This window comes from Suricata suricatta, chromosome 3, assembly GCF_006229205.1.
Source record: "Suricata suricatta isolate VVHF042 chromosome 3, meerkat_22Aug2017_6uvM2_HiC, whole genome shotgun sequence".
Lineage (NCBI taxonomy): Eukaryota > Metazoa > Chordata > Mammalia > Carnivora > Herpestidae > Suricata > Suricata suricatta.
Window position 1 is genome coordinate 105792120 of NC_043702.1, and position 22693 is coordinate 105814812.

At 38.7% G+C, this 22693-nt stretch overlaps 1 protein-coding gene across 6 annotated transcripts in view; it reads right to left on the minus strand.

The window, feature by feature from the left end:
* Positions 1–22693, minus strand: part of WDR33 (WD repeat domain 33) — a 99241-nt gene that overhangs the window by 54459 nt on the left and 22089 nt on the right. For all 6 annotated transcript variants that reach the window (XM_029934779.1, XM_029934778.1, XM_029934780.1 and 3 more), the window contains exons 2-7: positions 11662–11888; positions 9473–9541; positions 8318–8422; positions 5427–5522; positions 5094–5245; positions 3275–3372 (exon numbers count right to left, since the gene is read on the minus strand). In XM_029934779.1, the coding sequence (XP_029790639.1) occupies positions 3275–3372; positions 5094–5245; positions 5427–5522; positions 8318–8422; positions 9473–9541; positions 11662–11865 (724 nt within the window). In that variant the 5' untranslated portion in view covers positions 11866–11888. The remainder of the gene's footprint in view (positions 1–3274; positions 3373–5093; positions 5246–5426; positions 5523–8317; positions 8423–9472; positions 9542–11661; positions 11889–22693) is intronic.

Here is a 22693-nt window from a genome sequence, read left to right on the forward strand (position 1 = left end):
AAGGAAGGAGAGAAAGGGACAAGGAAAGAAAAAAGGAAAGGAAAGAGAAAAGAAAAATTGTGTATAAATCATGCTGACTTAAAAAAAAATTTTTTTTAATTAAAAAAAATAAATTATGCTGACTTGCACATGCTTTAGTAATGAGTGGTACATGACACTTCTCAATTCTGCAATTCATTCAATTTCATTCCTGTGGACCAATCATCATTATCTTTTGAGTGCAAATCTCCTAACAATAGATCTGTGTTGATTTTAATCTTAAAAACCTGGTTACTTTCCCTTGTGTAACTTTTTCCTTTTCCAAGAAGCACAAGGACACTACAAGGCAACTATAAATTCTGCAGTCAGTAGTATGGTATCATGGCTTCTTGCCATGCAGAGGGATCCTGTATGCTTACAGCTGATGGTCTACATCATAAGAAGACGTGGTAACGGTCTTCAAATAAAGGGCTGCCATGAAGAAGAGAATATAGACTAATTTTTTGTTATCCAGAGGCAGGACAAGCCATACAGAAGCAAATTTCTGATATAATGAATGAACTTTCTGAAAACCAAAGCTATCCAAAATTGGAAAAGAGAATCATGTGAGGTAGTGGATACTAGAACAGTAAAAATGTATATGAGCAGAAGACTGGTTGTTAGGAATGATGTAGAAAAAATAAGTACCTGATAGAGTTGAAGTATGTGATCATAAACGTACCCTTCAATTAAAATGTTCTTAGATTTTCTTTACACTTAAACCCAAGTGTGGTCTGATGTACAACACTAACAAAGTGCAGGAGTATGCTTACCTGCCCGATGTTTCAGAGTCTGTGTGGGCTACGTGAATGTCATCCCTCCACAGAGACCAAATGACATTTTAGATGTTGGAAAGTCCTATCCCTATTTGTTTGACTTTGTGATCCAATTTTCTATGTACAAAAGCTAAATTAAATTCACATTAAATTTTATATGAAGAATTTCACAGCAGCCTTGAGACAACTGGAATCTCATCACCCCAAGGATCCTCAACCCACAAGCAAAGGATAGGAAAATAGTAACACCAGTTTCACTGTTTCATAATCATCGCTAAAATTTAGAAAATTTAGAAAAATGAGGAATGACAGAAAATGGATATTTGCACCCTAATAATTTATCTTCTACACCAGACCTGCTATTAGAACTACACCTTGGGTGGTACAATTAACTTGGTTTAACACATTCATATTGGTCCCATATACTCACTGAGGTACCAAGAAAAAATATTTTTAAAAGGAAGCAAAAATCATGAATAAGCTAGAACATATATCCTTAAAAGTAATGAAGGTTATACTCCTGTAGATGTTTGAAAACTCCATAGTAAAATTTAAAATATTTAAACTTAAAATTCAAAAAGCCCCCAAATAAAATAGAAAATTCTACTCTCAATTAATACAGACAGGATGCTGGTGTATTTTTTAAGCTATAGGAAGAACAGATAATAAGTCAGCATCCATTCACTGTTTTCCAAATTCACCTCAACTCAAATCTGAAAATATTTAACTGCTAGAAAATCTCACATACACTCTAAATTCCAGAGGAAAACTTCTTAAGTGCTATTTAGAAACAGCTACATTACCGTACTGAGGAACATTTCCCTGGAACATAGACCTGAAAAATGTTATCATATGGAAGGCTTTCTTTTTTAATCCAAGATACATAGTGATTTTATATCAGACTTCATAATTATTATAGTCCTCCCTAGTCCTCTGTAAAAGTAATTGTTTTGATACCTAGAATACTGCTTTTAATAACTGCAATTATTGTGTTTCCTCTTAATTTCTTAGGATTTTCAAAGCGCAGAAAAGGTTGTCCATCTTATTTCTGTTTAATAGCTAAGACTTCTGAATGAGGAAAGATGCAACATTAGCATAGCACTAGGCTAGAAGCCAAGTGATTAGATTCTAATCCTGGATCTGAACTTATTTCAGATGACCCTGAACATGTTGTTTACGCCTGGTGGGTGATGCTCCTCCATAAATAGGTGGGTAAAATAGCTCCGGCTAAATGATTCCAGGTCTGATGTGGTACATCACAGCCGTCATAGTGGGCACACTCCTTGACAGGTACTATACCCTTATGCTAGCTGCCACCACACAGTGAGTACTGTGGATGAACCCACACAAAATGTGCAAAGCCAGGAATGTTTAAGCAAATATGATTTCAAAACCTACTGGCTTGAACTATGGGTTAAATATCAAGGGCTTTTATTTTCTTATCTAGAAAGCATCAACACTATAGGCTGTAAATTAAGCTCCAGAACGTTGTAAAAAGCTAATAATTTAATCAAGACTGTTGAACAGAAAGGAACATTCTGAACAGTAATTTCTTGGCCCCCAATGTCTATGGCACCCATGTGTCTACCCTGCATTTGTGTGTCAGAGGAAGATGCTACTTTTATGGTATACTGGAACCAAGAGATTAGAGTAGAATGTTTGTTAAATCTGTACAAATTCAAGTTAAGCACTAGAGGAAACTACCTTCCTAGTTAACAATAAACCAATGAGATTAAATGTTTTTATTAAATGTAAATGTTTTCATCTCAATTGTATTACATATAAAAACAGTTAATTCCCTAATATCCACTGAATTCACATAAATGGTATTGATAAACTGTTAGCACTTCCAGAGTCCTACTTTATGAAGTCTAAAATAACCTAATCCAAGTAAAAATATGGATTTCTTTTGTAGGAGAGAGTAATTCATAAACATTAGTTTGTAATTATGAAATCACTAAAATTAAACAAAAAATCCTTCCAAAACTTAATAACAAGTGGGCCATGTAGTATACATATGTGGGATACTTAAAATAAATTGTTTTTAAACACCTGCATTCAGAAATAGCAATAATGATAAGTATAGCTATTGATACTTCAGTTAATCACTTTACTAGGACTGCCAGGAGAATGTGAGCCACCTAAATAAAAATTATAGTGTCATTATGTTGGAGAAAGCTACCTCGGCTCCAAGCCCTTACAGATAAATACAGATAAGCAAGTAAATGGGGGAGGTAAGCGGAATGATAGAAGGGGAATGTAATTGATAGTTAAAAGAATTCAAAGATTTTAGTAGTGGTAATAATCTACAAAATGGGAACCAGAAAGAGAGATCAGGTTTCTTTAAAGAGGCTGGCTGAGACGGTGTGTATGTAAAAAAACTGAATGGAGATGTAAGCTGGTATTGTGGTGTTGTGATGATTTAACCACAAATGCCTTCCCTATTTAAATATTCCAATCAGGACTGTTAGTACACGTACCTCGGAGAATTCTTTCCTCATGGCAACGAAGAAAGTCCCAGATTCTAACAGTGCCGTCATCAGAGCATGTAGCAAATTTATTATCCGTGGGTGAGAAACTGTTACATGAAGACACACAGCAGGGGAAAGAAGTCAGCATTTAACAGATTATCTGTGCTTCTCAGACAGGGAAAAATAAAAACACTGTGCTGCGTTATAACAGGAGAGGGAAGTATTCCAACAGTGAAGAAGCCCTTAGAGAGAATGTCGTCAGCTAACAAAAGCATCTCATCAAAAGAAGAATTCAACACAGCAACTGCTTCTTAGTTTTCAATCATCAATATTCAGAGACCTTTACTGGTGTATTATTAGTACTGATGCTTCCCACACTCCCCACAGTAGAGTATTTCCTGTCATACCAACAGAAAACGTGAAGCTCGTTTAAGTGTAGAAACTAAATGAACCTATTTTTGCAATATTCCTACAAACACGCTTTTAAATCACATAGGAATACCGCTCAAAAAATTAGCATCAGCTTCTTCTGCCTGGAACACTTCATGAAGGATGAGCTGAAAAATTTTGGACAGGTTATTTAAAACTCACTGCTAAACATCTCTACATACAATCTTTCTCATTTATTTGAAAGGTCTGCAGAAAAACTTTACACCTCCTCTCTGCCAAGCTATTCCATGAACGTTGCTCCTTTTAGGGAAAACTTTAACACAGGGACCTTCAGACTGTGTTTGAAGCCAAAGATCATCTCCTGCAAAGGACTTTGCCATCTTGACCTCCTTGCTGTGAAAGAGCACCACGCTTCTCATCTACCTCCAAGAACTTCCTTGAACTTTTGAGTCCTATGACTAACAAAGAACCAACTGTGAAAACTCAAGGTATGGGCTGGACGCTAAAGCACAGTCTTTGCAGAAGCATGTTTATCCAACAATTTTTGTTAAGGCTCTGAATGTAGAAACAAGTGACTGCAGTGGATGATGTTTCTATAAACCTGTCAACCTCCTCCCACACATGGGTGGTGCGACCGTAAGGAATGCGACCTTAAGGAATGCTGCTTAGCTTTATTCTGAGGCTGCAGCAATTCTTCAGGCTTGTTTTGAAACTCTGTTTTCCAGTTTTACTATACATATCTCATTGATATGTAAAAATATACAACTCACTGAAAATATTTTAAACTCCACTTATTATTATACATTTGCATAACTGATGTTCTCAACAGTGAATCAGAAGAAAAAGTCCTAGAGTCCTCTTGACAATGGTTTGCTTAGTTTCAAAGCTCGAAGAACCCATTCATTACTCCATTACGTGTGCCACACCCAGGGTCACTTGTGAGTTTTTAGTCCTACTACACTTTCCTTTTGAAGTCGTGGCATAACCAAGCCAACCAGGTCTTCACTTAAGCCTTTTTTCCTTGTATTTTGTGTGAACTCTGAAGGTGTTTTCTGTAGGCTTTAGATTTTATTCAGTTGTATAATTAAAGACTGAATTCTTTATTTGGAATGAAAGATTCTTATCTTACACAGTAGGTAATAAAAAGGAATAACGTATACACATTATTATAACCATAAATGAAAAGAGAAAACCAGTGCAAAATGCGGCAGACAGTACATCTCTAACATATTGCAAAGGCTGATACCGGAACACTACTTGAGAAAAGTGCCAGCAAAATGGTGCATGTGTGGAAACAAAGGAAAATACTGTGTGTGTAGGGTGCAGAAAGTACCCCGGAACCTGACAGAGCCCATGCATCTCTGCACCCAGAATACACTTAGAGAATAATTTAACCATGACAATAGGGACTACAGAAAATGGTATATTGTGTATAAACCTGGCCTCTCTAATCGCCTCCTTATGTGCCTGGAACATCTTGACGTTGTTCATGTTCGACTGCCAATATTTCACATATCCTCCATGGTCTGCTGTCAACATCCACATGTCATTATGTGACCAAGTCATGGCCCTCACTGGGCTATCATGAGCCTGTGAAAACATCAAACATTTTAAACATTATATAAAAGGATATATAACAGAAGGCTTTACAGGAGCAGACATCAACTCACAATTATTTGTCCAATTTTAAGTTTAAAACGCCATTAAAGTAACTATCTCCAGTTCGTTACAGTACCACAGGAGGATGCTACAGTCTGGTGATTACTGTTACCTGTAATATTGTTTCAAAATTGAAGGTGAGTCCATTCCACAAAGTGAACTCCCCACTAGAAGCTCCAGTGACCAAGCGCCTTCCTTCTGGAGTCCACTAGGAAGAAAAAAGTTTTCCAAGGTCACAAATCCTCAATCTTACTTAATTTTTAAAATAGTTAGAATTTATAAAATATCCAAAAATCAACATTAAACAGACAATACTTTCATTTAATCATAGTTCAGATTTACCAGCAAGTACTTTGTCGAAAGAAAAAAAAAAGTACTAACACAGTGCAGGGAAAGCTCCAGCACCTTTAGCTCATTACCTAAATTAATAACAGTAAACGCATTATAAGTATTTGGTTAAGTTACATACACCTCCACATATTAAAGAGCCTTTAAAAATAAATTGCAAAGACCACAGTTTTCTAGGATACAAGGCAGGCTAACATAAATAAAATGGCCAGTCACCACAAAAACGCAAAGAATTACATCTGCTAGTGGGACCAATTCAGGCAGAAAGTTAGTGGTGTTTTATGAAAAACAGCTAATTTAAGGACATCAAGGCTATCAAACTTTTCCTGACAATGAAATGTACTTTACAAAGCTCTCTGTTCACAGCATCAAGCAGTGACAAGTCTTATACTGATCTCCTTTCCAAAACAGGTGATACAACAGCAATGTCTCAATGCCATTACCTGCATACTGAAGGGAATTTGTGACATATATGCTTATCAACTCAAAATACAACATATTTTTTTCTTAACTTTTTACTTTCAAGTTTCCATGACATATTACACACTAATTTTCCTTATACAATGTAAATACACAAAATGAAAATACAACAATCCCATTTTCCAAACTAAAAATTGTGGCACAGAGTTGAATACTGGAAATGTGCTTATCAGAAGAGCAGGATGAGATATGTAAAATAAAGACTATTTGGGGGGCGCCCGGGTGGCTCAGTCGGTTAAGCGTCCCACTCGTGGTTTTGGCTCAGGTCACAATCTCAGTTTGTGAGTTCAAGCCCCACATCGGACTCCCTGTTGACAGCTCAGAACCTGCTTGGGATTCTTTCTCTCTCCTTTCTCTGCCCCACCCACTGCTGGCTCGCTCTCTAGCACGCTCTCTCTCTAAAAATAAATAAACAAAAAATTTTAAAAATAAGAGATGTCTGGATGGCTCAGTCTGTTAAGCATTCGACTCAGTTTCAACTCAGGTCATGATATCACTGTCTGCGAGTTGGAGCCCTGCACTGGGCTCTGCTCTGACAGCACAGAGCTTGCTTGGGATTCTCTCTCTGCCCCCCTCTCTCTGCCATTCCCACGTTTGCACATGCACTCTATCTCTCTCAAAATAGATAAAAATTAAAATTAAAAAAAAAAAAGACCAGTTGGTAAATCCGGCTTTTTATTGCTTACCTGCATATCCTGATGCTGACTACAAATAAAAGCCTCCTACTTCCCTGGCTCCTGATCTGCTAGGGGTCCCAACCAAGTAGACACTACAGGCAACCAAACTACAGGCACAGGACCCTGTTTCTGTCTCAATTCCTTATAATTTGGACTATGCCTCCACCATGTGCAAACGTCTCCCAAGATCTTACAGTTTGACCCCTAAATAAGAAATTCATCTATCCAATAAACTGCACAAATACAATTTTACCCTTCTGTACTATGATGCAAAATGTTCAGATTTTATTCATTTCAAAAAGATTTTCTCTATTATGCTAAGAAGATACTAAAGTTAGCTGCACACCAGGGCACTCTTTTTTTTTTTTTTTTTTTTTTTTAAGAGGCTGACTCTTGATTTTGGCTCAGGTCACAACCTCATGGTTTCTGACTTCAAGCCCCGCACCAGATTCTGTGCTCAGAGCAGAGCCTGTTTTGGATCCTCTGTCTCCCTCTCACTGCCACCTCCTAACTCCCAGCTCATTCTCTCAAAAATAAATAAATGTTAAAAATAAAAATAAAAAAATAAAATTAGCTGCATACCTTACCCCTTTTACCAAATTTCCTGACAAAACTATGCTACATACTGGTTGGCTCTACCAACAAAAAAGCCATTAAAATAAGTGTTTCTTTACTGATGTTTTCTTTTGCTTTAGGCCTCAGAAGCAAAGGGGAGACATACGACTAACTACATCTCCCCCAGTTCTGCCTGCTCTCTGCCACACCCACTATCAGAGGGCTTGCTTATTATGCTCATCTGCCACAATGGCTGCCGGAACTATCTTTTCCCTGTCCCATTTCTGTTTTCCATTCTCATTTGCTCAACTCTGTTAATATATCTTACATTTCTGGACTTGATGTACTGGTAACCAACAAGTACACTCTTACTTAGCAAATCACAAAGAAAATGATTATACTATCACAAATGATAACATTAACTTTTTATTCCAAACCCTTCAAATTTTCAAGTTTTGAACCCGATCAATCCACTATCTATTTAAAAGTATATGTTTTTTCATTTCATGCAAATGTAATGAGTGCCAACTATGCACCTAATGGAGCTAACAATTATGGTTGACCACTGGTCTTCAGCTCTTCTCAGGGGTTTTCCTTACTGGTGACACCTAACAGTTTTCATTAAACCGGAGATGCACTTTCTAAACAGCAACAGAAGTATCTCCATTCAAGAGTAAGTGTGAGACCTGCTGCAATATAGATCCATGACATGCTCAGAGAGTTCTATGGAAATTGTAACATGAAGAACAATTCAAAAGCAGGAAGTATCTTACTAAATGTGGATATAGTGGGTAAATGACTGGGTATTTCAAAAGATTAACAATGCACCCACGTTTATCCTAGATATACATTCAAAATAATTTAATTTTCTTTGTCCTGTTAAGTCTATGTACAGATTAACTCAGGATCAGCTTTTCCAAAAAATATCCAAAAGAATACTTACCCTAACAACAAATACTGGACACTTGACTTTATTTGTTGATGTTCGAACAAATTTTGTTGTTACTGCATTCATAGGATTATTCAACATCCCTATAGGTGGGACCAGCTACAAAAAGAGAAAATTTGGTTTTAAAGAGCTCCTGATTATGCATAGAGCATAAATTGGGGACAGAGCAAGGTAATTATTTCAACATTTAAAGACAAATTCAGGATGATATAGGAATTTCAAAAAACTATTATAATCAGTTTCTATTAATTAAATTTAAAAACCTGAGATAGAGGACAGTTAAATGTCCATTACTAAACAAACAATAAAATCAAGTACCAGATTTCATCAATTATTTCTCAAGATCAACATGTTTCACAGTAAGCCAAATTTTAAATTCATGGGGCGCCTAGGTGCCTCCGTTGATTAAGCGTCTGACTTCCGGCTCAGGTCATTTTCATTGTCTTCAGGTCTGTGGGTTCAAGCCCCACGTCAGGCTCTTCTGCTGACAGCTCAGAGCCTGGAGCCTGCTTCAGATTCTGTGTCTCCCTCTCTATCTGCCCCTCCCCCATTTACTCTCTGTCTCTCAAAATAAGACCAAAAACACTTTTTTAATAATAAATTAATTAACTTTTGTATTCCACAGACTTTGAGGTACTGCAGTCTTTTGTTAGACATGGCTTTAAGCCCCAAATCAAAAGTTCACCCACCATTACAGTAAAAGAAAAATTTTAATTGAGATAAAAAATAACCCATGGAGTACACATACATATTATATTATCTCTTTAGAAATCTTTCATTTTGGGGCACCTGGGTGGCTCAGTCGGTTAAGCCTCCGACTTCGGCTCAGGTCAGATCTCATGTTCGTGGGTTCAAGACCTGAGTCAGGCTCTGTGCTGACCCCTAGCTCAGAGCCTGGAGCCTGCTTCCGGTTCTGTGTCTCCTTCTCTCTCTGCCCCTCCCCCTCTCATGCTCTGTCTCTCTATATATCAAAAATAAATAAAACATTAAAAATTTTTTAATAAATAAATAGTTTTTAAAAAAGGAATCTTTTATTTCAATTATAAATCCATAAAAAGAAAATTCCATGTTGCATTTGAGGTCACATAGTTTTAGGTTCAAATGTCCAAAGAGGTTTTATTAAGCAATATGACACATCTCAATACTTACATCATTATAATAACCTGCATCAGGCTGAATTGCCCGCATATCTCTCTGGTCTCTTTGCCATATTCTATTCTGTTTAAAATAAACAAATTAACTAATTAACATATGACCCATTATACTCAGTTTCAAACTAAATATTAACAGAATGTAAGCTGCTATCAAATGGGGAGAAAATAGGATTAAAACTCTTTCATAGGTTCTAAAACAAAGGTAACATTGGGTACCTTAAAGAGATCTTATCCTAAGGGCGCCTGGGTGGTTCAGTGGGTAAAGCACCAGAATCTTGATGTCAGCTCAGGTCATGACCTCACTGCTCGTGAGATCAAGACAAATGTTGGACTCTGCACTGACAACACAGAGCCTGCTTAGGATTCTCTCTCCCTCTACCTCTCCCTCAGCCCATCTGCCACTTATGTGCACATAGCACACCTCTCTCTCAAAATAAATCAACAAGAAAAATATTCTTTTCGTGTTTATTTTTATGAAACAGAAAGAGCATGAATGGGGGAGGGGCAGAGAGAGAGGGAGCGAGAAATCCCAAGCAGACCCCAAGCTGCCAGTGCAGAGCCCAATGTGGGACTCCAACCCACAAGTTGTGAAATCATGCCCTGAACCAAAACCAAGAGCTGATGCTTAACTAACTGAGCCACTCAAATGCCCCAGAAGAAAAGAAAAATTTTTTTTAATTAGGGGCACATGGGTGGCTCAGTCGGTTAAATTTCTGACTTCGGCACAGGTTATGACCTTGGAGTTCAAGCCCTGCATCAGGCACTGTGCTGACAGCTCGGAGACTGGAACCTGCTTCATATTCTGTGTGTCTCTCTCTCCCTGCCCCTCCCCTACTCGTACCCGGTGTCTCACTCTCTCAAAAGTAAACAAACATTAAAAAAATTAAGAAGGTGCCTCCTTAGTGCAGTAGGCAGTGCGTCAGTCTCATTAAAAACATTAAGAATTCAAAACAAAAAGAAAGAAAGGGATCTTACCCTACTCAATTAACATTGCTTAGAACCTCCCTCCTCTTTACTCATCTCAATCCCAACCAATCATCCAAGGTGCTGCTGACCCCAACACATTCTCACTGACCATACTTTAATTAAAAGTAAAAAGAATATGGATAAGCAGATGTCTCCAATTTCTTCAAAATCCTCAGCACAAAATAATTTCTGGTATCCTGCCCTTGGTGTTCTTAAGTCCTCTCAGGCTTTTCTAGACTAGTTTTGCAACTGAATTTCCCGGAAAAACCTAAATCTGTCTTCACCTCTAAATCAACCTTTTTCTCATGTCTACAACATACTAATTATATCCAACATGCAAACAGGTCTTTAATGGGTCTCAGGTAAGAAAAAGCAAACAGGGACGCCTGGCTGGCTTAGTCAGTTAAGCGTCCAGCTTCGGCTCAGGTCATGATCTCACGGTTTGCAGGTTTGAGCCCCGCGTCAGGCTCTGTGCTGACAGCTCAGAGCCTGGAGCCTGCTTCAGATTCTGTATCTCCCTCTCTCTCTGACCCTACCCTGCTCGCACTGTCTCTCTCTGTCTCTCAAAAATAAATAAAAAACAAACAAAAAAAAGCAAACAGATTTTCTTCACCAAAGGCCAGAGAAGACCAAAACCTGACCCAAGTAATAGGGTTAGTAATCAAAAACGAATCACAGAAGCTAACTCCTTGGTGAAGACAAGTAAATAATGAACTCAAGAGGGAGAAATATCAAGCAGAGGTTTATGCAGACCCCTACTCTGCCTTTATCTGCAGTGAGGTGTTGCCTCACAGCCAGGGCCTTGGAGAGTCCGTATTCCTAGCACCAGTGCCTCAGACACGCAAAATTATTATTATTCTGAATGGGCGTTCTCACAGAAATATTCTTATTTTGGCAGTCTCAACATTTCATATACACTATAGTTTAACAAGTGTTTTAAGGTTGGCCTACAGATTAAAGTACCATTTTCTGAGATCTGCTGTGAACTTTTAGAACAAAGCCTATTTCTAAATTAGGGTTTAAATGTTGTAATTTTTGAGATTATTATTCATACATGCAAAGAGTAAAGAAGTACTAGTGACTGACTGGACTCTGGAATTCCACTTCTTCCCACTAATTCAAGAAACACAGGTATACTTATCACCCTGTATTTTTTAAACTTTCTTTTGTTAAAAAAAGTCAAAGTCTGGTCATCAGAAGCACATTAACTAGACTTACCTCCAAATACTTAATTACAGATGGATTATAGTCTATGGTTTTTCGGTTTACTGCTTTTCTCATCCGTTTCCCATCAAAAGTAAGCTGCTGCATTGCTTGCTGCTGTGCAAAGTCAGGCCGCTTATAAAAGAGTTGTCGAGGTGCTTGGTGTTGAAACCTTGGCATATGGAAAAAACGAGGAGGAGAACCAATTTCTGTGGCCATGGTGATGTTTTCGTTCTAGGACACTAGGGTGGGAGAAAGTACTTTCACTACAAACATCAGCACTACACACTGCTTGAAAATATTCTTAAATTAGTATTTTTTACACTTCTCTTCCTTTTTCAAATAAGTATCATTTTCAGCTCCTAGTCAACCTAGTTACAAAATGAACTACTAGATTTAATGTCAGATACCAATTACATATTTTAAAAAGGCCAATTCACAGAATAAGTGCTAATTAGCATTTATTATAAATTCAGGCTGATAGATGGAAAAACCAGTTTATAACAGCATGGGGCAAGTGTGCTGTGTGTACTGTGCATGTGTGAAGTAGAGGGTTGGGTAGAATCTCTGAGAATTGTTCACATTTTTAAAATAAAGTTTTCGAGAGGCACCTGGGTGACTCAGTCAGTTCACAGTCTGACTTCAGCTAAGGTCATGACCTCACGGTTTGTGGGTTCAAACCCCATGTCGAGCTCTCTCCTGTCAATATAGAGCCAGCTTCAGATTCTCTGTCCTTCTCCATCTCAGCCCCTCCTCTTCTTTCTCTCTCAAAAAATAAACATTAAAAAAATTATGTTTTGTTTTGTTTTTTTGAGAGAGAAAAGAGTGAGAGTGAACACAAAGGAGGGGCAGAGGGAGAAGGAGATAGAATCCAAAGCAGGCTCCGAGCTCCAAGCAGTCAAGCACAGAGCCCAATCAGGGACTCAAACTCACGAACCACAAGATCATGACCTGAGTCAAAGGCAGACGCTTAACTGAGCCACCCAGGTGCCTCCCCAAATAAATATTTTTTTTAAATAAATAAAAATATGGGACGCCACCTGGGTGGCTCAGTTGGTTGAGCATCCGAGTTTGGTTCAGATCATGATCTCACAGTTCGTGGGTTCAAGCCCCGCATAAGGCTCTGTGCTGGCCACTAGCTCAGAGCTTGGAGCCCGCTTCAGATTCTATGTCTCTCTCCCTCTCTCTCTCTCTCTCTCTCTCTCTCACCCTCCCCTGTTCATACTCTGTCTCTCTGTCTCTCAATAATAAATAAATGTAAAAAAAATTTTAATAAAAATAAAAAATAAAAATAAAATGGAAGTTTTCATTAGATGTTTAATAGTAAAAAAAACATTTTAAGCTTATTATTAGACCCATTTTATTTATGTCAGAGTAACTAAAAATTATTTTTAATCCGAGGGGGCATCTGGATGGCTCAGTTAGTTGAATGACCAACTCTTCATTTTGGTTCAGGTCATGATCTCAAAGTTTGTGAGACCAAGCCCCACATCAGGCTCTGTGCTGACAGTATGGACCCTGCTTGGGATTCACTCTCCCTCTCTCTGCCCCTCCCCTACTTGTGGACTCTTACTTTCTTCCATCCAAGTACTAACCAGGCCTGACCCTGCCTAGCTTCCAAAATCAGATGAGATTATGCACATTCAGAGTGCTATGGCCGTAGACTCTTACTCTTTCTCAAAATACATAAACATTAAAAGACTTGAAAAATATTTTTAATCTGACTTTTTGTTCTTTCAAATTTCCTAGGAATAACGTAAAAAGAGGAATAAATTATCCTATTTCAAATGAATGCTATAAGTATGTATATCTAATTTCAGGATCAAAACAGCTACCACAAAAATGTATGTATTTCTCATAGTGTATATTTACATATTTATATAAGCAACACTAACATCTGAACAGAAAAAATATTAAGAGCTTACAGTTTTTCAACTTCAGGATTCTCTAATTAAATATACATTCCAATAATATAAATATGCATGATATAAAAACACACTTTTAAACATATTTTTAAAAATGGGTGGCTCAGTCAGTTGACTAACTCTTGATTTCAACTCAGGTCATGACCCCAGGTTCATCATATCAAGCCCTGCTCAGCACAGAGCCTACTTAGAATTCTCTCTCACTCCCTCTGCCCCTCTCCCCTGCTTGTGCTCTCTCTAAAAAAGAAATAGTAAAACTTTTTTTATCTCAAAAACATAAATAAAAATAAAATGAACATTTTTAGAGGTGTCTGGCTGGCTCAGTCAGTAGAGCCTGCAATTCTTGATCATGAGTTCAATCCCAACCTGGGCATGGAACCTACTTAAAATAAATAAATTTTTTAAAAATAAATTTAAAATTAATAAACATTTTTAGGGGCAACACTTCAAGGAACTATATACAACCAAATGGAAAAGGTGAAAATGAGGGCTTTAGCCTTCATAAAAATAACTACTGTGATCTCTACTTACGATATTATTCACTTAAGCTACTTAACAACACAATTTAAACTACTGTCAGGTTTGTCCCCAAAGCATTTTCAACTATCTAGGGTACAGGGTGAGGGACAGTGGGACACGAGAGAGCAACTGACGTACAGAGAGGGCAAGGAACTTGGGTATGATTATTAAATACTACATACTAACAAGAGAACCAAAAAGCTAAGGGAAAAAAATCCACATGAAACAATGAACTCGTCTTTATCATACACACCTTCAATGTGTCAAGCAATCAGCAAAATTTCATCAAGTGCCTACTTATACCGTGCAACAGGTACAACATATCATTCTGATTCACTGAGTATCATGTCTAAGTTCACAGAACAGATTTCAGACCTTGTGGTAGTTGGACCCATCTCTACTTTTGGCAAATACAAAGACTCCGGAATTCACAAAAGTTTGCAGCATATCCTCAGCCTTTGAGCTTTCAACTAACTATTCCCCAAAAGTAAGCGAACCACTCAACTTCCCTGCATAAGTTTGCTCAACCTGGACAAGAATGTTAATGTAGATAACTTCCAAGATTCTTCTTGCTCAAAGATATTATGTTAAATGAAATATACCATTCCATTAGCCAACACAGTGAGCAGTCTGTTGAACAGACTGGAATACCCAGACTCAGCCCTCCACTGTGCACACAAGTCTATACCAGCATTATAATTATGGTTCTTGTTCCGAGGGACACAAAGTAACAGGTTTATAAGCTTCATCAGTTGGTATCACCAAACATATAACTGAAGACAAAAAAGTGGGTAGGAAAAAACCATAAGTGCTTTTCTTCAAGAAAAGTTATTACAAATTTCACCTTGTAGAACTGTGCTAAACAAGAACTCATTTTATTGAACTGAAACCTCTAATTAAAGTAACAAAAACTGTACATGAATCCTAACAAAGCCTCAAAAATTATGAAATTAATAATACATTAAAGAGAAAGAACAGGAAGGTATTCGTTAGTAAAGGTAAAACTTAAGTTGGAAACTATATAGAGAAATGAGTATAGGATAATGAGCAGGTACTTCCAAATGCACGGAGGCAGTTCCTCACCATGAATACACACACATTTAGAAACTGCTGAAACAGCTGAAAAATCCCCATGGCAAAGGGAAGCATAATGAGATATTCAATTCATTTCAAGAAGTTATTAGTGAGCACTAACTACTTGACGGGCACAAGACAGACACATAGGCACACACACACTCTGCTCTAAAGAGACTGGCACTTTATGAGGACAGAAGAGCTCAAAAGAAAGCAATGTGAGAATCTACTACGACACCGAGAACCTACTCTGCTGGTCTGCCAAGAACTACCATAAACAACAGGCAAGTAACAGGAGGCTTACAGTACAAGCCAGCCTTAACAAGTCTGAATTTGGAGTGGGATAGTGGTAGGTGGGAGGAAAAGACATTATGGAAGGAAACTAAGCAAGTAATGCCCTCTCTCATTCACTCAGCACACCAGGACCAGCATAATCATTTCCTCAATCAAACATAATCCAAACTCGGGGTGCTTGGGTGGCTCAGTTGGTTAAGCGCCTGACTTCGACTCAGGTCATGATCTCACAGTTTGTTAGTTCAAGACCCGCATCAGGCTCTGAGCTGTCAGCACAGAGCCTGCTTCTGATTCTGTGTCTCCCTCACTCTCTGCGTCTCCCTCTCTCTCAAAAAATAAACGCTAAAATTTTTTTTTAAAAATCCAAACTAATCATCCACAACCAAACATTTCTGGCTCCATTAGAAAAATTTCGCCATCACAGCTGGTCTCCAACTAAAACAGGGAAAAGATACATTTTTTTTTACAGGAAAATAAACTTACTAAAATTTAATTCCACAAATTCAATCCAAAATGGATTTACTGGAGCAGCTGGGTGGTTCAGTTGGCTAAACGTCCGACTTTGGCTCAGGTCATGATCTCACAGTTCATGGGTTCAAGCCTCACATGGGGCTCTGTGCTTACAGCTCAGAGCCTGGAGCCTGATTCTGATTCTGTCTCCCTCTCTCTCTGCTCCTCCCCTGCTTGTGCTCCCTCTCTCATAAGTAAACACTGGGGCGCCTGGTGGCTCAGTCGACTAAGCATCTGACTCTTGGTTTCGGCTCAGGTCATGATCTCATGGTTTATGAGACAGAGGCCTGTGTCAGGCTCTGTGCTGACAGGGCGAAGCCTGCTTGGGATTCTCTCTCTTTCTCTCTCTCTCAAAAATAAACAGACATTAAAAAAAAAAACATACTGAATAAAAATATTTTTAGGGGCCCCTGGTGGCTCAGTTGGTTAAGTGTCCGACTTCAGCTCAGGTAATGATCTAATGGTTCGTGGGTTTGAGCCCAGCATCAGGCTCTGTGCTGAACGCTTCCTCGGAGCCTAGAGCCTGCTTCAGATTCTGCGTCTCCTCTCTCTGCCCCTCCTCCGCTTGAACTCTGTCTCTCAAAAATAAATAAATGTAAAAATAATAATAAATAAATGAAAATATTTTTAAACTACATATTCCAGAGGGTAAAACTGAGGCTTTGAGTCGCAAACACACACACACACACACACACACACACGCACGCACGCACGCACGCGCGCGGCTCCTGGCTGGCTCAGTTACTAGCACCTGAGACTAAAGATCTTGGAGTCCTGAGTTTAAGCACCACATTGCACGTAGAGTTTACTTAAAACAACAAACAAAGAAACAAAGAAACCTCCATGACCTGAACTGTCATGAACTGGCCTAAAACAGTATTTTTTTTCTTTAAATCAGAAGTCACATCCTATTGGTGGTTCCTGAAATCAATTTGGCTGACAACTAATAAAAAACCAGAGCACATTAAATTGAACTGCACATTTTACAGGAAAGAACTGCTTTTGTGAAACTTCTGTTTCAGTTGCACGTGTGTGTGTACTGAGTCACAACATTAAAAAAGTATCTTCTTCCTCTGGATTTCCTATCTGTGTATCTTCCTCTTTTGATCACTCAATTTCTGCTACCACTGTGTGTCCACAGCCAAAGAAGTTCAGGTAGAGCAACTGCTCGATGCAGGTACTGTGCCCGACTACAGTAGCTATGGCAGCAGAATCTGGCCCAATTATCAAATCAAATAATTCTTACCATGTCAACCACTAATCAGAGTTTCTGATCAGCACAAAAAAAGTTTGTTTCCCCAAACTGAGATGAAATAATTTTAACTAAGAGAAAATTACTGATGCTAGCTAGGATACCAATTACAATTACTATAGAACTTTTAAAAATTAGGGGCACCTGGATGGCTCAGTTGGTTGAGCGTCTGACTTTGGCTCAGGTCATGATCTCATGGTTTGTGGGTTCCAGTCCTGCGTCAGGAGGTTCTGTGCTGACAGCTAGCTGGAGCCTGGAGCCTGGAGCCTGTCTTCAGATTCTCTGCCTCCTGCTCTCTCTGACCCTCCCTTGCTCATGCTGTCTCTCTCTCTCAAAAATAAATGAAACACTAAAAATTTTTTTAATAAAAATAATAAAAAGTTTTAAGATACCCACTTGATTAATATAAACCTGGACTCCACTGTCAGAACCTCAGCCTGGAAACCTCTATTTTAGGATTAACAATCTCCAAGGGCACCTGGGTGGCTCAATTGGTTAAGTGTCCGACTCTTATTTCAACTCAAGACATGATCTCACAGTTTCTGATTTTGAGCCCTACGTCAGGCTTTGCTGTGTGGAGCCTGCTTAGAATTCTTCTTCTCTCTCTGTCCCTACCCCACTCATGCTCACTCTCTCTCAAAATAAATAAACTTAAAAAAATTTTAAGACTATTGATATCCAAACCAGCAAATATGTCCTGAGATGAATAATCTACCCTGAAGTCTGTCCCAGAACTTTGAGGGGAACTACAGGAATGGTAAACAAGGCCAGTAACAAAAGCATCATTATGGTCTCTTTTTCTTCACTGTCCAATCTTTAATAAATATGAATCCTCAACAAATCAGGAGAAATTATACTGAGACCATTCAGGTTTTTTAAAGAATAAACAGGAAGGTAGCTGTTTAAATAGCTTTTTCAAGTTCACATGATTCTATATCTTGACTGTGACAGTAGATACATGAACCTATCCAAAAGGTTATTTCTGACTGTACACTGTTATTTATGTGACATTCTTGAAATAACAAAATGACAAAAATGGAGAACAGGAGTTAGGGTAGGGAAGCGTGTGATTATAAACAAAGAACTACTGTAGTGATGAACTGTTAAGGATTCTGACGATGGTGGTAAATACACAAATATATGCATATAATAAAATTACAGAAAAATACACAAGTACCAGTGAAACTCAAGAAATCTGTATGAGTTGTGTGGATTAAAATCAACGTCAACACTACCTTGTGATATCATGCTATCATTTCCAAGCTGTTACCACAGGGAGAAACTAGATAAGGTACACAGGACCACTAGGTATTATTTCTTCCAGATGCACTGAATATATAGTTATCTCAATAAAAATCAATTTAAAATGTTAACATAAGGGACGCCTGGGTAGCTCAATCCATTAAAGTGTCTGACTTCGGCTCAGGCCATGATCTTGCTGTTTGTGGGCTTGATACCCACAGGGGAACTGTGCTGTCAGCTTAGAGTCTGCTTTGGATTCTGTCTCCCTCTCTCTCTGCCCCTCCCCCATTCGTGCTACCTCTCTCTCTCTCTCTCTCCTCTCTCTTTCTCTCAAAACTAAATAAATAAAAGAACATTTTAAAACAAAAACAGTTAACATGAGCAATTCACTAGTTGGTAAAAACAAACCACCTATACTGAAAATACACATATAGAAGAGTCAACAAAAGATCAGCATGTTGGGGAGCCTGGGTGGCTCAGTCAGTTAGCGTCCGACTTTGGCTCAGGTCATGATCTCCCAGTTCATGGGTTCGAGGCCTGCGTCAGATTCCATTCTGACAGCTCAGAGCCTGGAGACTGTTTCAGATTCTGTGTCTCCCCCTCTCTCTGCCCCTCTTCAACTTGTGCTCTGTCTCAATCTCAAAAATAAATAAAACTACTTAAAAATTTTATTAAAAAATTTTTAAAAAGGCCTTGTTACTTTTAAAAATTGAGGATCCCCCCAAATTTCTGTTTATTGTAATGTTTAAAGATGCTTGCCATTGAGGGGCGCCTGGGTAGCTCCATCGGTTAAGCATCCGACTTCGGCTCAGGTCATGATCTCACAGTCCGTGGGTTCAAGCCCCACGTCAGGCTCTGTGCTGACCGCTCAGAGCCTGGAGCCTGTTTCACATTCTGTGTCTCCCTCTCTCTCTGCCCCTCCCCTGCTCCCTGTCTCTCAAAATAAAATAAAGGCATAAGAAAAAAAAAAAAAAGATGCTTGCCATTTATAAATTAAAACCAAAGAAGAAATTAAAACAAATATTCAGAGGCACTTGGGTGGCTCAGTTGGTTGAGCATCTGACTTCAAAATCAGGTCATAATCTCACAGCTCGTGGGTTCGAGTCCCACTTCAGGCTCTGTACTGACAGCTCAGAGCCTAGAGCCTACTTTCAGATTCTGTTGTCTCCCTCTCTCTCTACCCATTCTCTGCTCATGCTCTGTCTCTCTCTCTCAAAAATAAATATTAAAATTTTTATTTAAAAAAACAGGAAAATTTATAATATTTAATAATGCATTTATTTTTTAATTATTTGGGGAAGAGAGGAGAAAGAAAGAGAAAGAGAGGGAGAGAAAGGGAGGAAGAGAGGGAGGGAGGGGGAGGAGCATAGAGAAGGAAAGAGAATCCCAAGCAGGCTCCATGCTGACAGTAGAGAGCCTGATGCAGGGCTCAAACCCACGGAACTTTGATAATCATGACCTGAGCTGAAATCAAGAGTTGTATGCTCAACTGACTGAGCTACACAGGCACCCCTTCTTTTAAATTTAGGTAATGTTTTGTATATGGATGTATTTTCTAAAGCACTACTCAGAATGGCTTCTTTCACTTAGTAATATGTATCTAAGGTCCCCCCCCACTCCGTCTTTTCCATGACCTGATAGCTCATTTCTGTTTGGCACCATCATTCCATTGTCTGCATGGACCACTCTTCGTTTATGTGTTCACCTGAATGACATCTTGGTTGCTTCTAAATGTTGGCAATTATGAATAAAGCTCCCATAAATATTCATGTGAAGGTTTTTGTATAGTCATATTTTAAACTCATTTGGATAAATACAAAGGAGGAGGATTGCTAGATCCTCTGTTAAAAGGATGCTTAGTTTAAGAAACTGATAAACTATCCAAAGTGGCTGCATCGTTTTGCTTTCCCACCAGTAACAAATGAGAGTTCTTGTTGCTCCACATCTTCACCAGCATTTAGTGTTGTGTTTTGGATTTGAGACATTCTAATAAGAATTTAGTCATATCTCATTTTAACTGGCATTTCCCTGATGATGTATATTAGGCACCTTTCCACATTACTTGACATCTGTCTATCTTCGTCTATCAACAGCAATTTTGTTCAAATTGTCAAGCACTATAGACTGTCCCGATGTCCCTGAATTGGTGAATGGATAAACAAAATGTGTATATCCATAAAATTTATTAATAACAAAGATACTGGAGGGGGGCGCGTGGGTGACTCACTTGGTTAAGCAGCCAACTCTTGATTTCAGCTCAGATTATGATCTTCTTTGGTGAGGTGTCTGTTCAAATCTTTTATGATTTTTTCTAATTTTTTTTTAAATGTAAGCTCTTTAGCCAACGTGGGGCTCCATCTCAAAACCCCAAGATCAATAGTCCTATGCTCCACTGACAGAGTCAGCCAGATGCCCTCTACCCATTTTTTAATCAAGTTGTTCATTTTCTCATTGTTAAGTTTTAAGAATTCTTTGTATATTTTGAATAACAATCCTTAACAGACATATATTCTGCAAATATTATCTCCCAGTCTTCTCAGAGCCTTAATTAGCTTATTTTTAAAATTACATGCACCAGGGTGCCTGGATGGCTCAGTCAGCTGACCATCTGACTTCAGCCCAGGTCAGGATCTCACTGTTCATGAGTTTGAGCCCTGCTGCAGGCTCTGTACTGACAGCTCGGAGCCTGAAGCCTGCTTCAGATTCTGTGTCTCTGTGTCTCTCTTCCCCTCTCTAGCTCATCCTCTCTTTCTCATAAATAAAGAAGCTTTAAAAAATTACATGCACTAAAATTCACTTTTTGGTGTACATTTCTGAGTTTTGTCAAATGCACAGACTCATCGGGCAACCACAATCAAGAGGCAGGACCCTCTGTTATCAATATCCGATCACGACCCCTAGTCCCTGGCAACAACTGATCTGTTTCCCTTTACTATAATTTTCCTCTTTAGTAGAATGTCATATAAACAGAATCATACACTGTGTATGTAAACTTTGGAGTCTGGTTTCACTTTGCCTAACAGTTTTGACATTCACCAATGTTTAGTAAGTACCATAATTCCATATTCTTAAGTTTTATTTATTTACTGAGAGAGGGAAAGAGAGAGAGCAACCACAGGAGGGGCAGAAAGTGGGAGAGAGAATCTCAAAAAGACTCCAAACTATGAGTACGGAGCCCAGCACGAGGCTCAACCACACAAACCATGAGATCATGACCTGAACTAAAATCAAGAGTCGGATGCTTAACCAACTGAGTCACCCAGGTGCCCCCCACCAATAAATTCTTTTTAATTACTGAATTCTATAAATATACCACATTTTGTTTATTCTTCAATTCAGGAGAATGCCTGCAGTGCTTGACAATTTGAACAAAATTGCTACTGACATTCACATGTAGTTTTTGTGTAAACTGTTAAGTCTTTTTTGTGTGTGTAACTACCTAGGATTGAAACAACAACGGCCTGGGGCGCCTGGGTGGCTCAGTCGGTTAAGCCTCTGCCTTCAGCTCAGGTCATGATCTTACGTTTGTGGGCTTGAGCCCCGTGCCAAGCTCTGTGCTGACGGCTCAGAGCCTGAAGCCTGCTTCTGATTCTGTGTCTTCCTCTCTTCCCTGCCCCGCTCATGCTCTGTCTCTGTCTCAAAAATAAATAAAACATTAAAAAATAATAATAATAAAATAAATAAGATAAAATAAGATAAACTACAATAGCAAAGGGCATCTGGGTGGCTCAGCTGGTTTAGAATCAGACTTCAGCTCAGGTCATGATCTCATCGTTTCATGAGTTCGAGCCCTGTTATCAGTCTCTCTCTGCTGTAAGCACAGAGTCCACTTCGGATCCTCTGTTCCCCTCTCTCTTTCTGCCCCTCCCTCATGCATACTCTCTCTCAAAATTAAACATTAAAATTAAAAAAAACCCACAGGGTCATGAAAGTTGTTGTTTAACTTTATCTTCGAAAAGATTTCCCAAAGCAGCTGTACCATTTTGCATTTCTACTACCAATGTATTAAAGTTCCAGTAGCTCTGCATCCTCACTAATACTTAATTCTGTTGGCTAGAGAGAAGAGGATTGTTTGTTTCTTAGTCATCCTAATAGGTGTAGCATCTCATTGTGGCTTTAATCTGCATTTCCCTAATGACTAATGAAGCAGTGAATCTTTTAGGTCCTTACTTGTCACCCATACATCTTGCCCAGCAAAGTTCCAGGTTCAAATCTTTTGCCCATTCTTTAA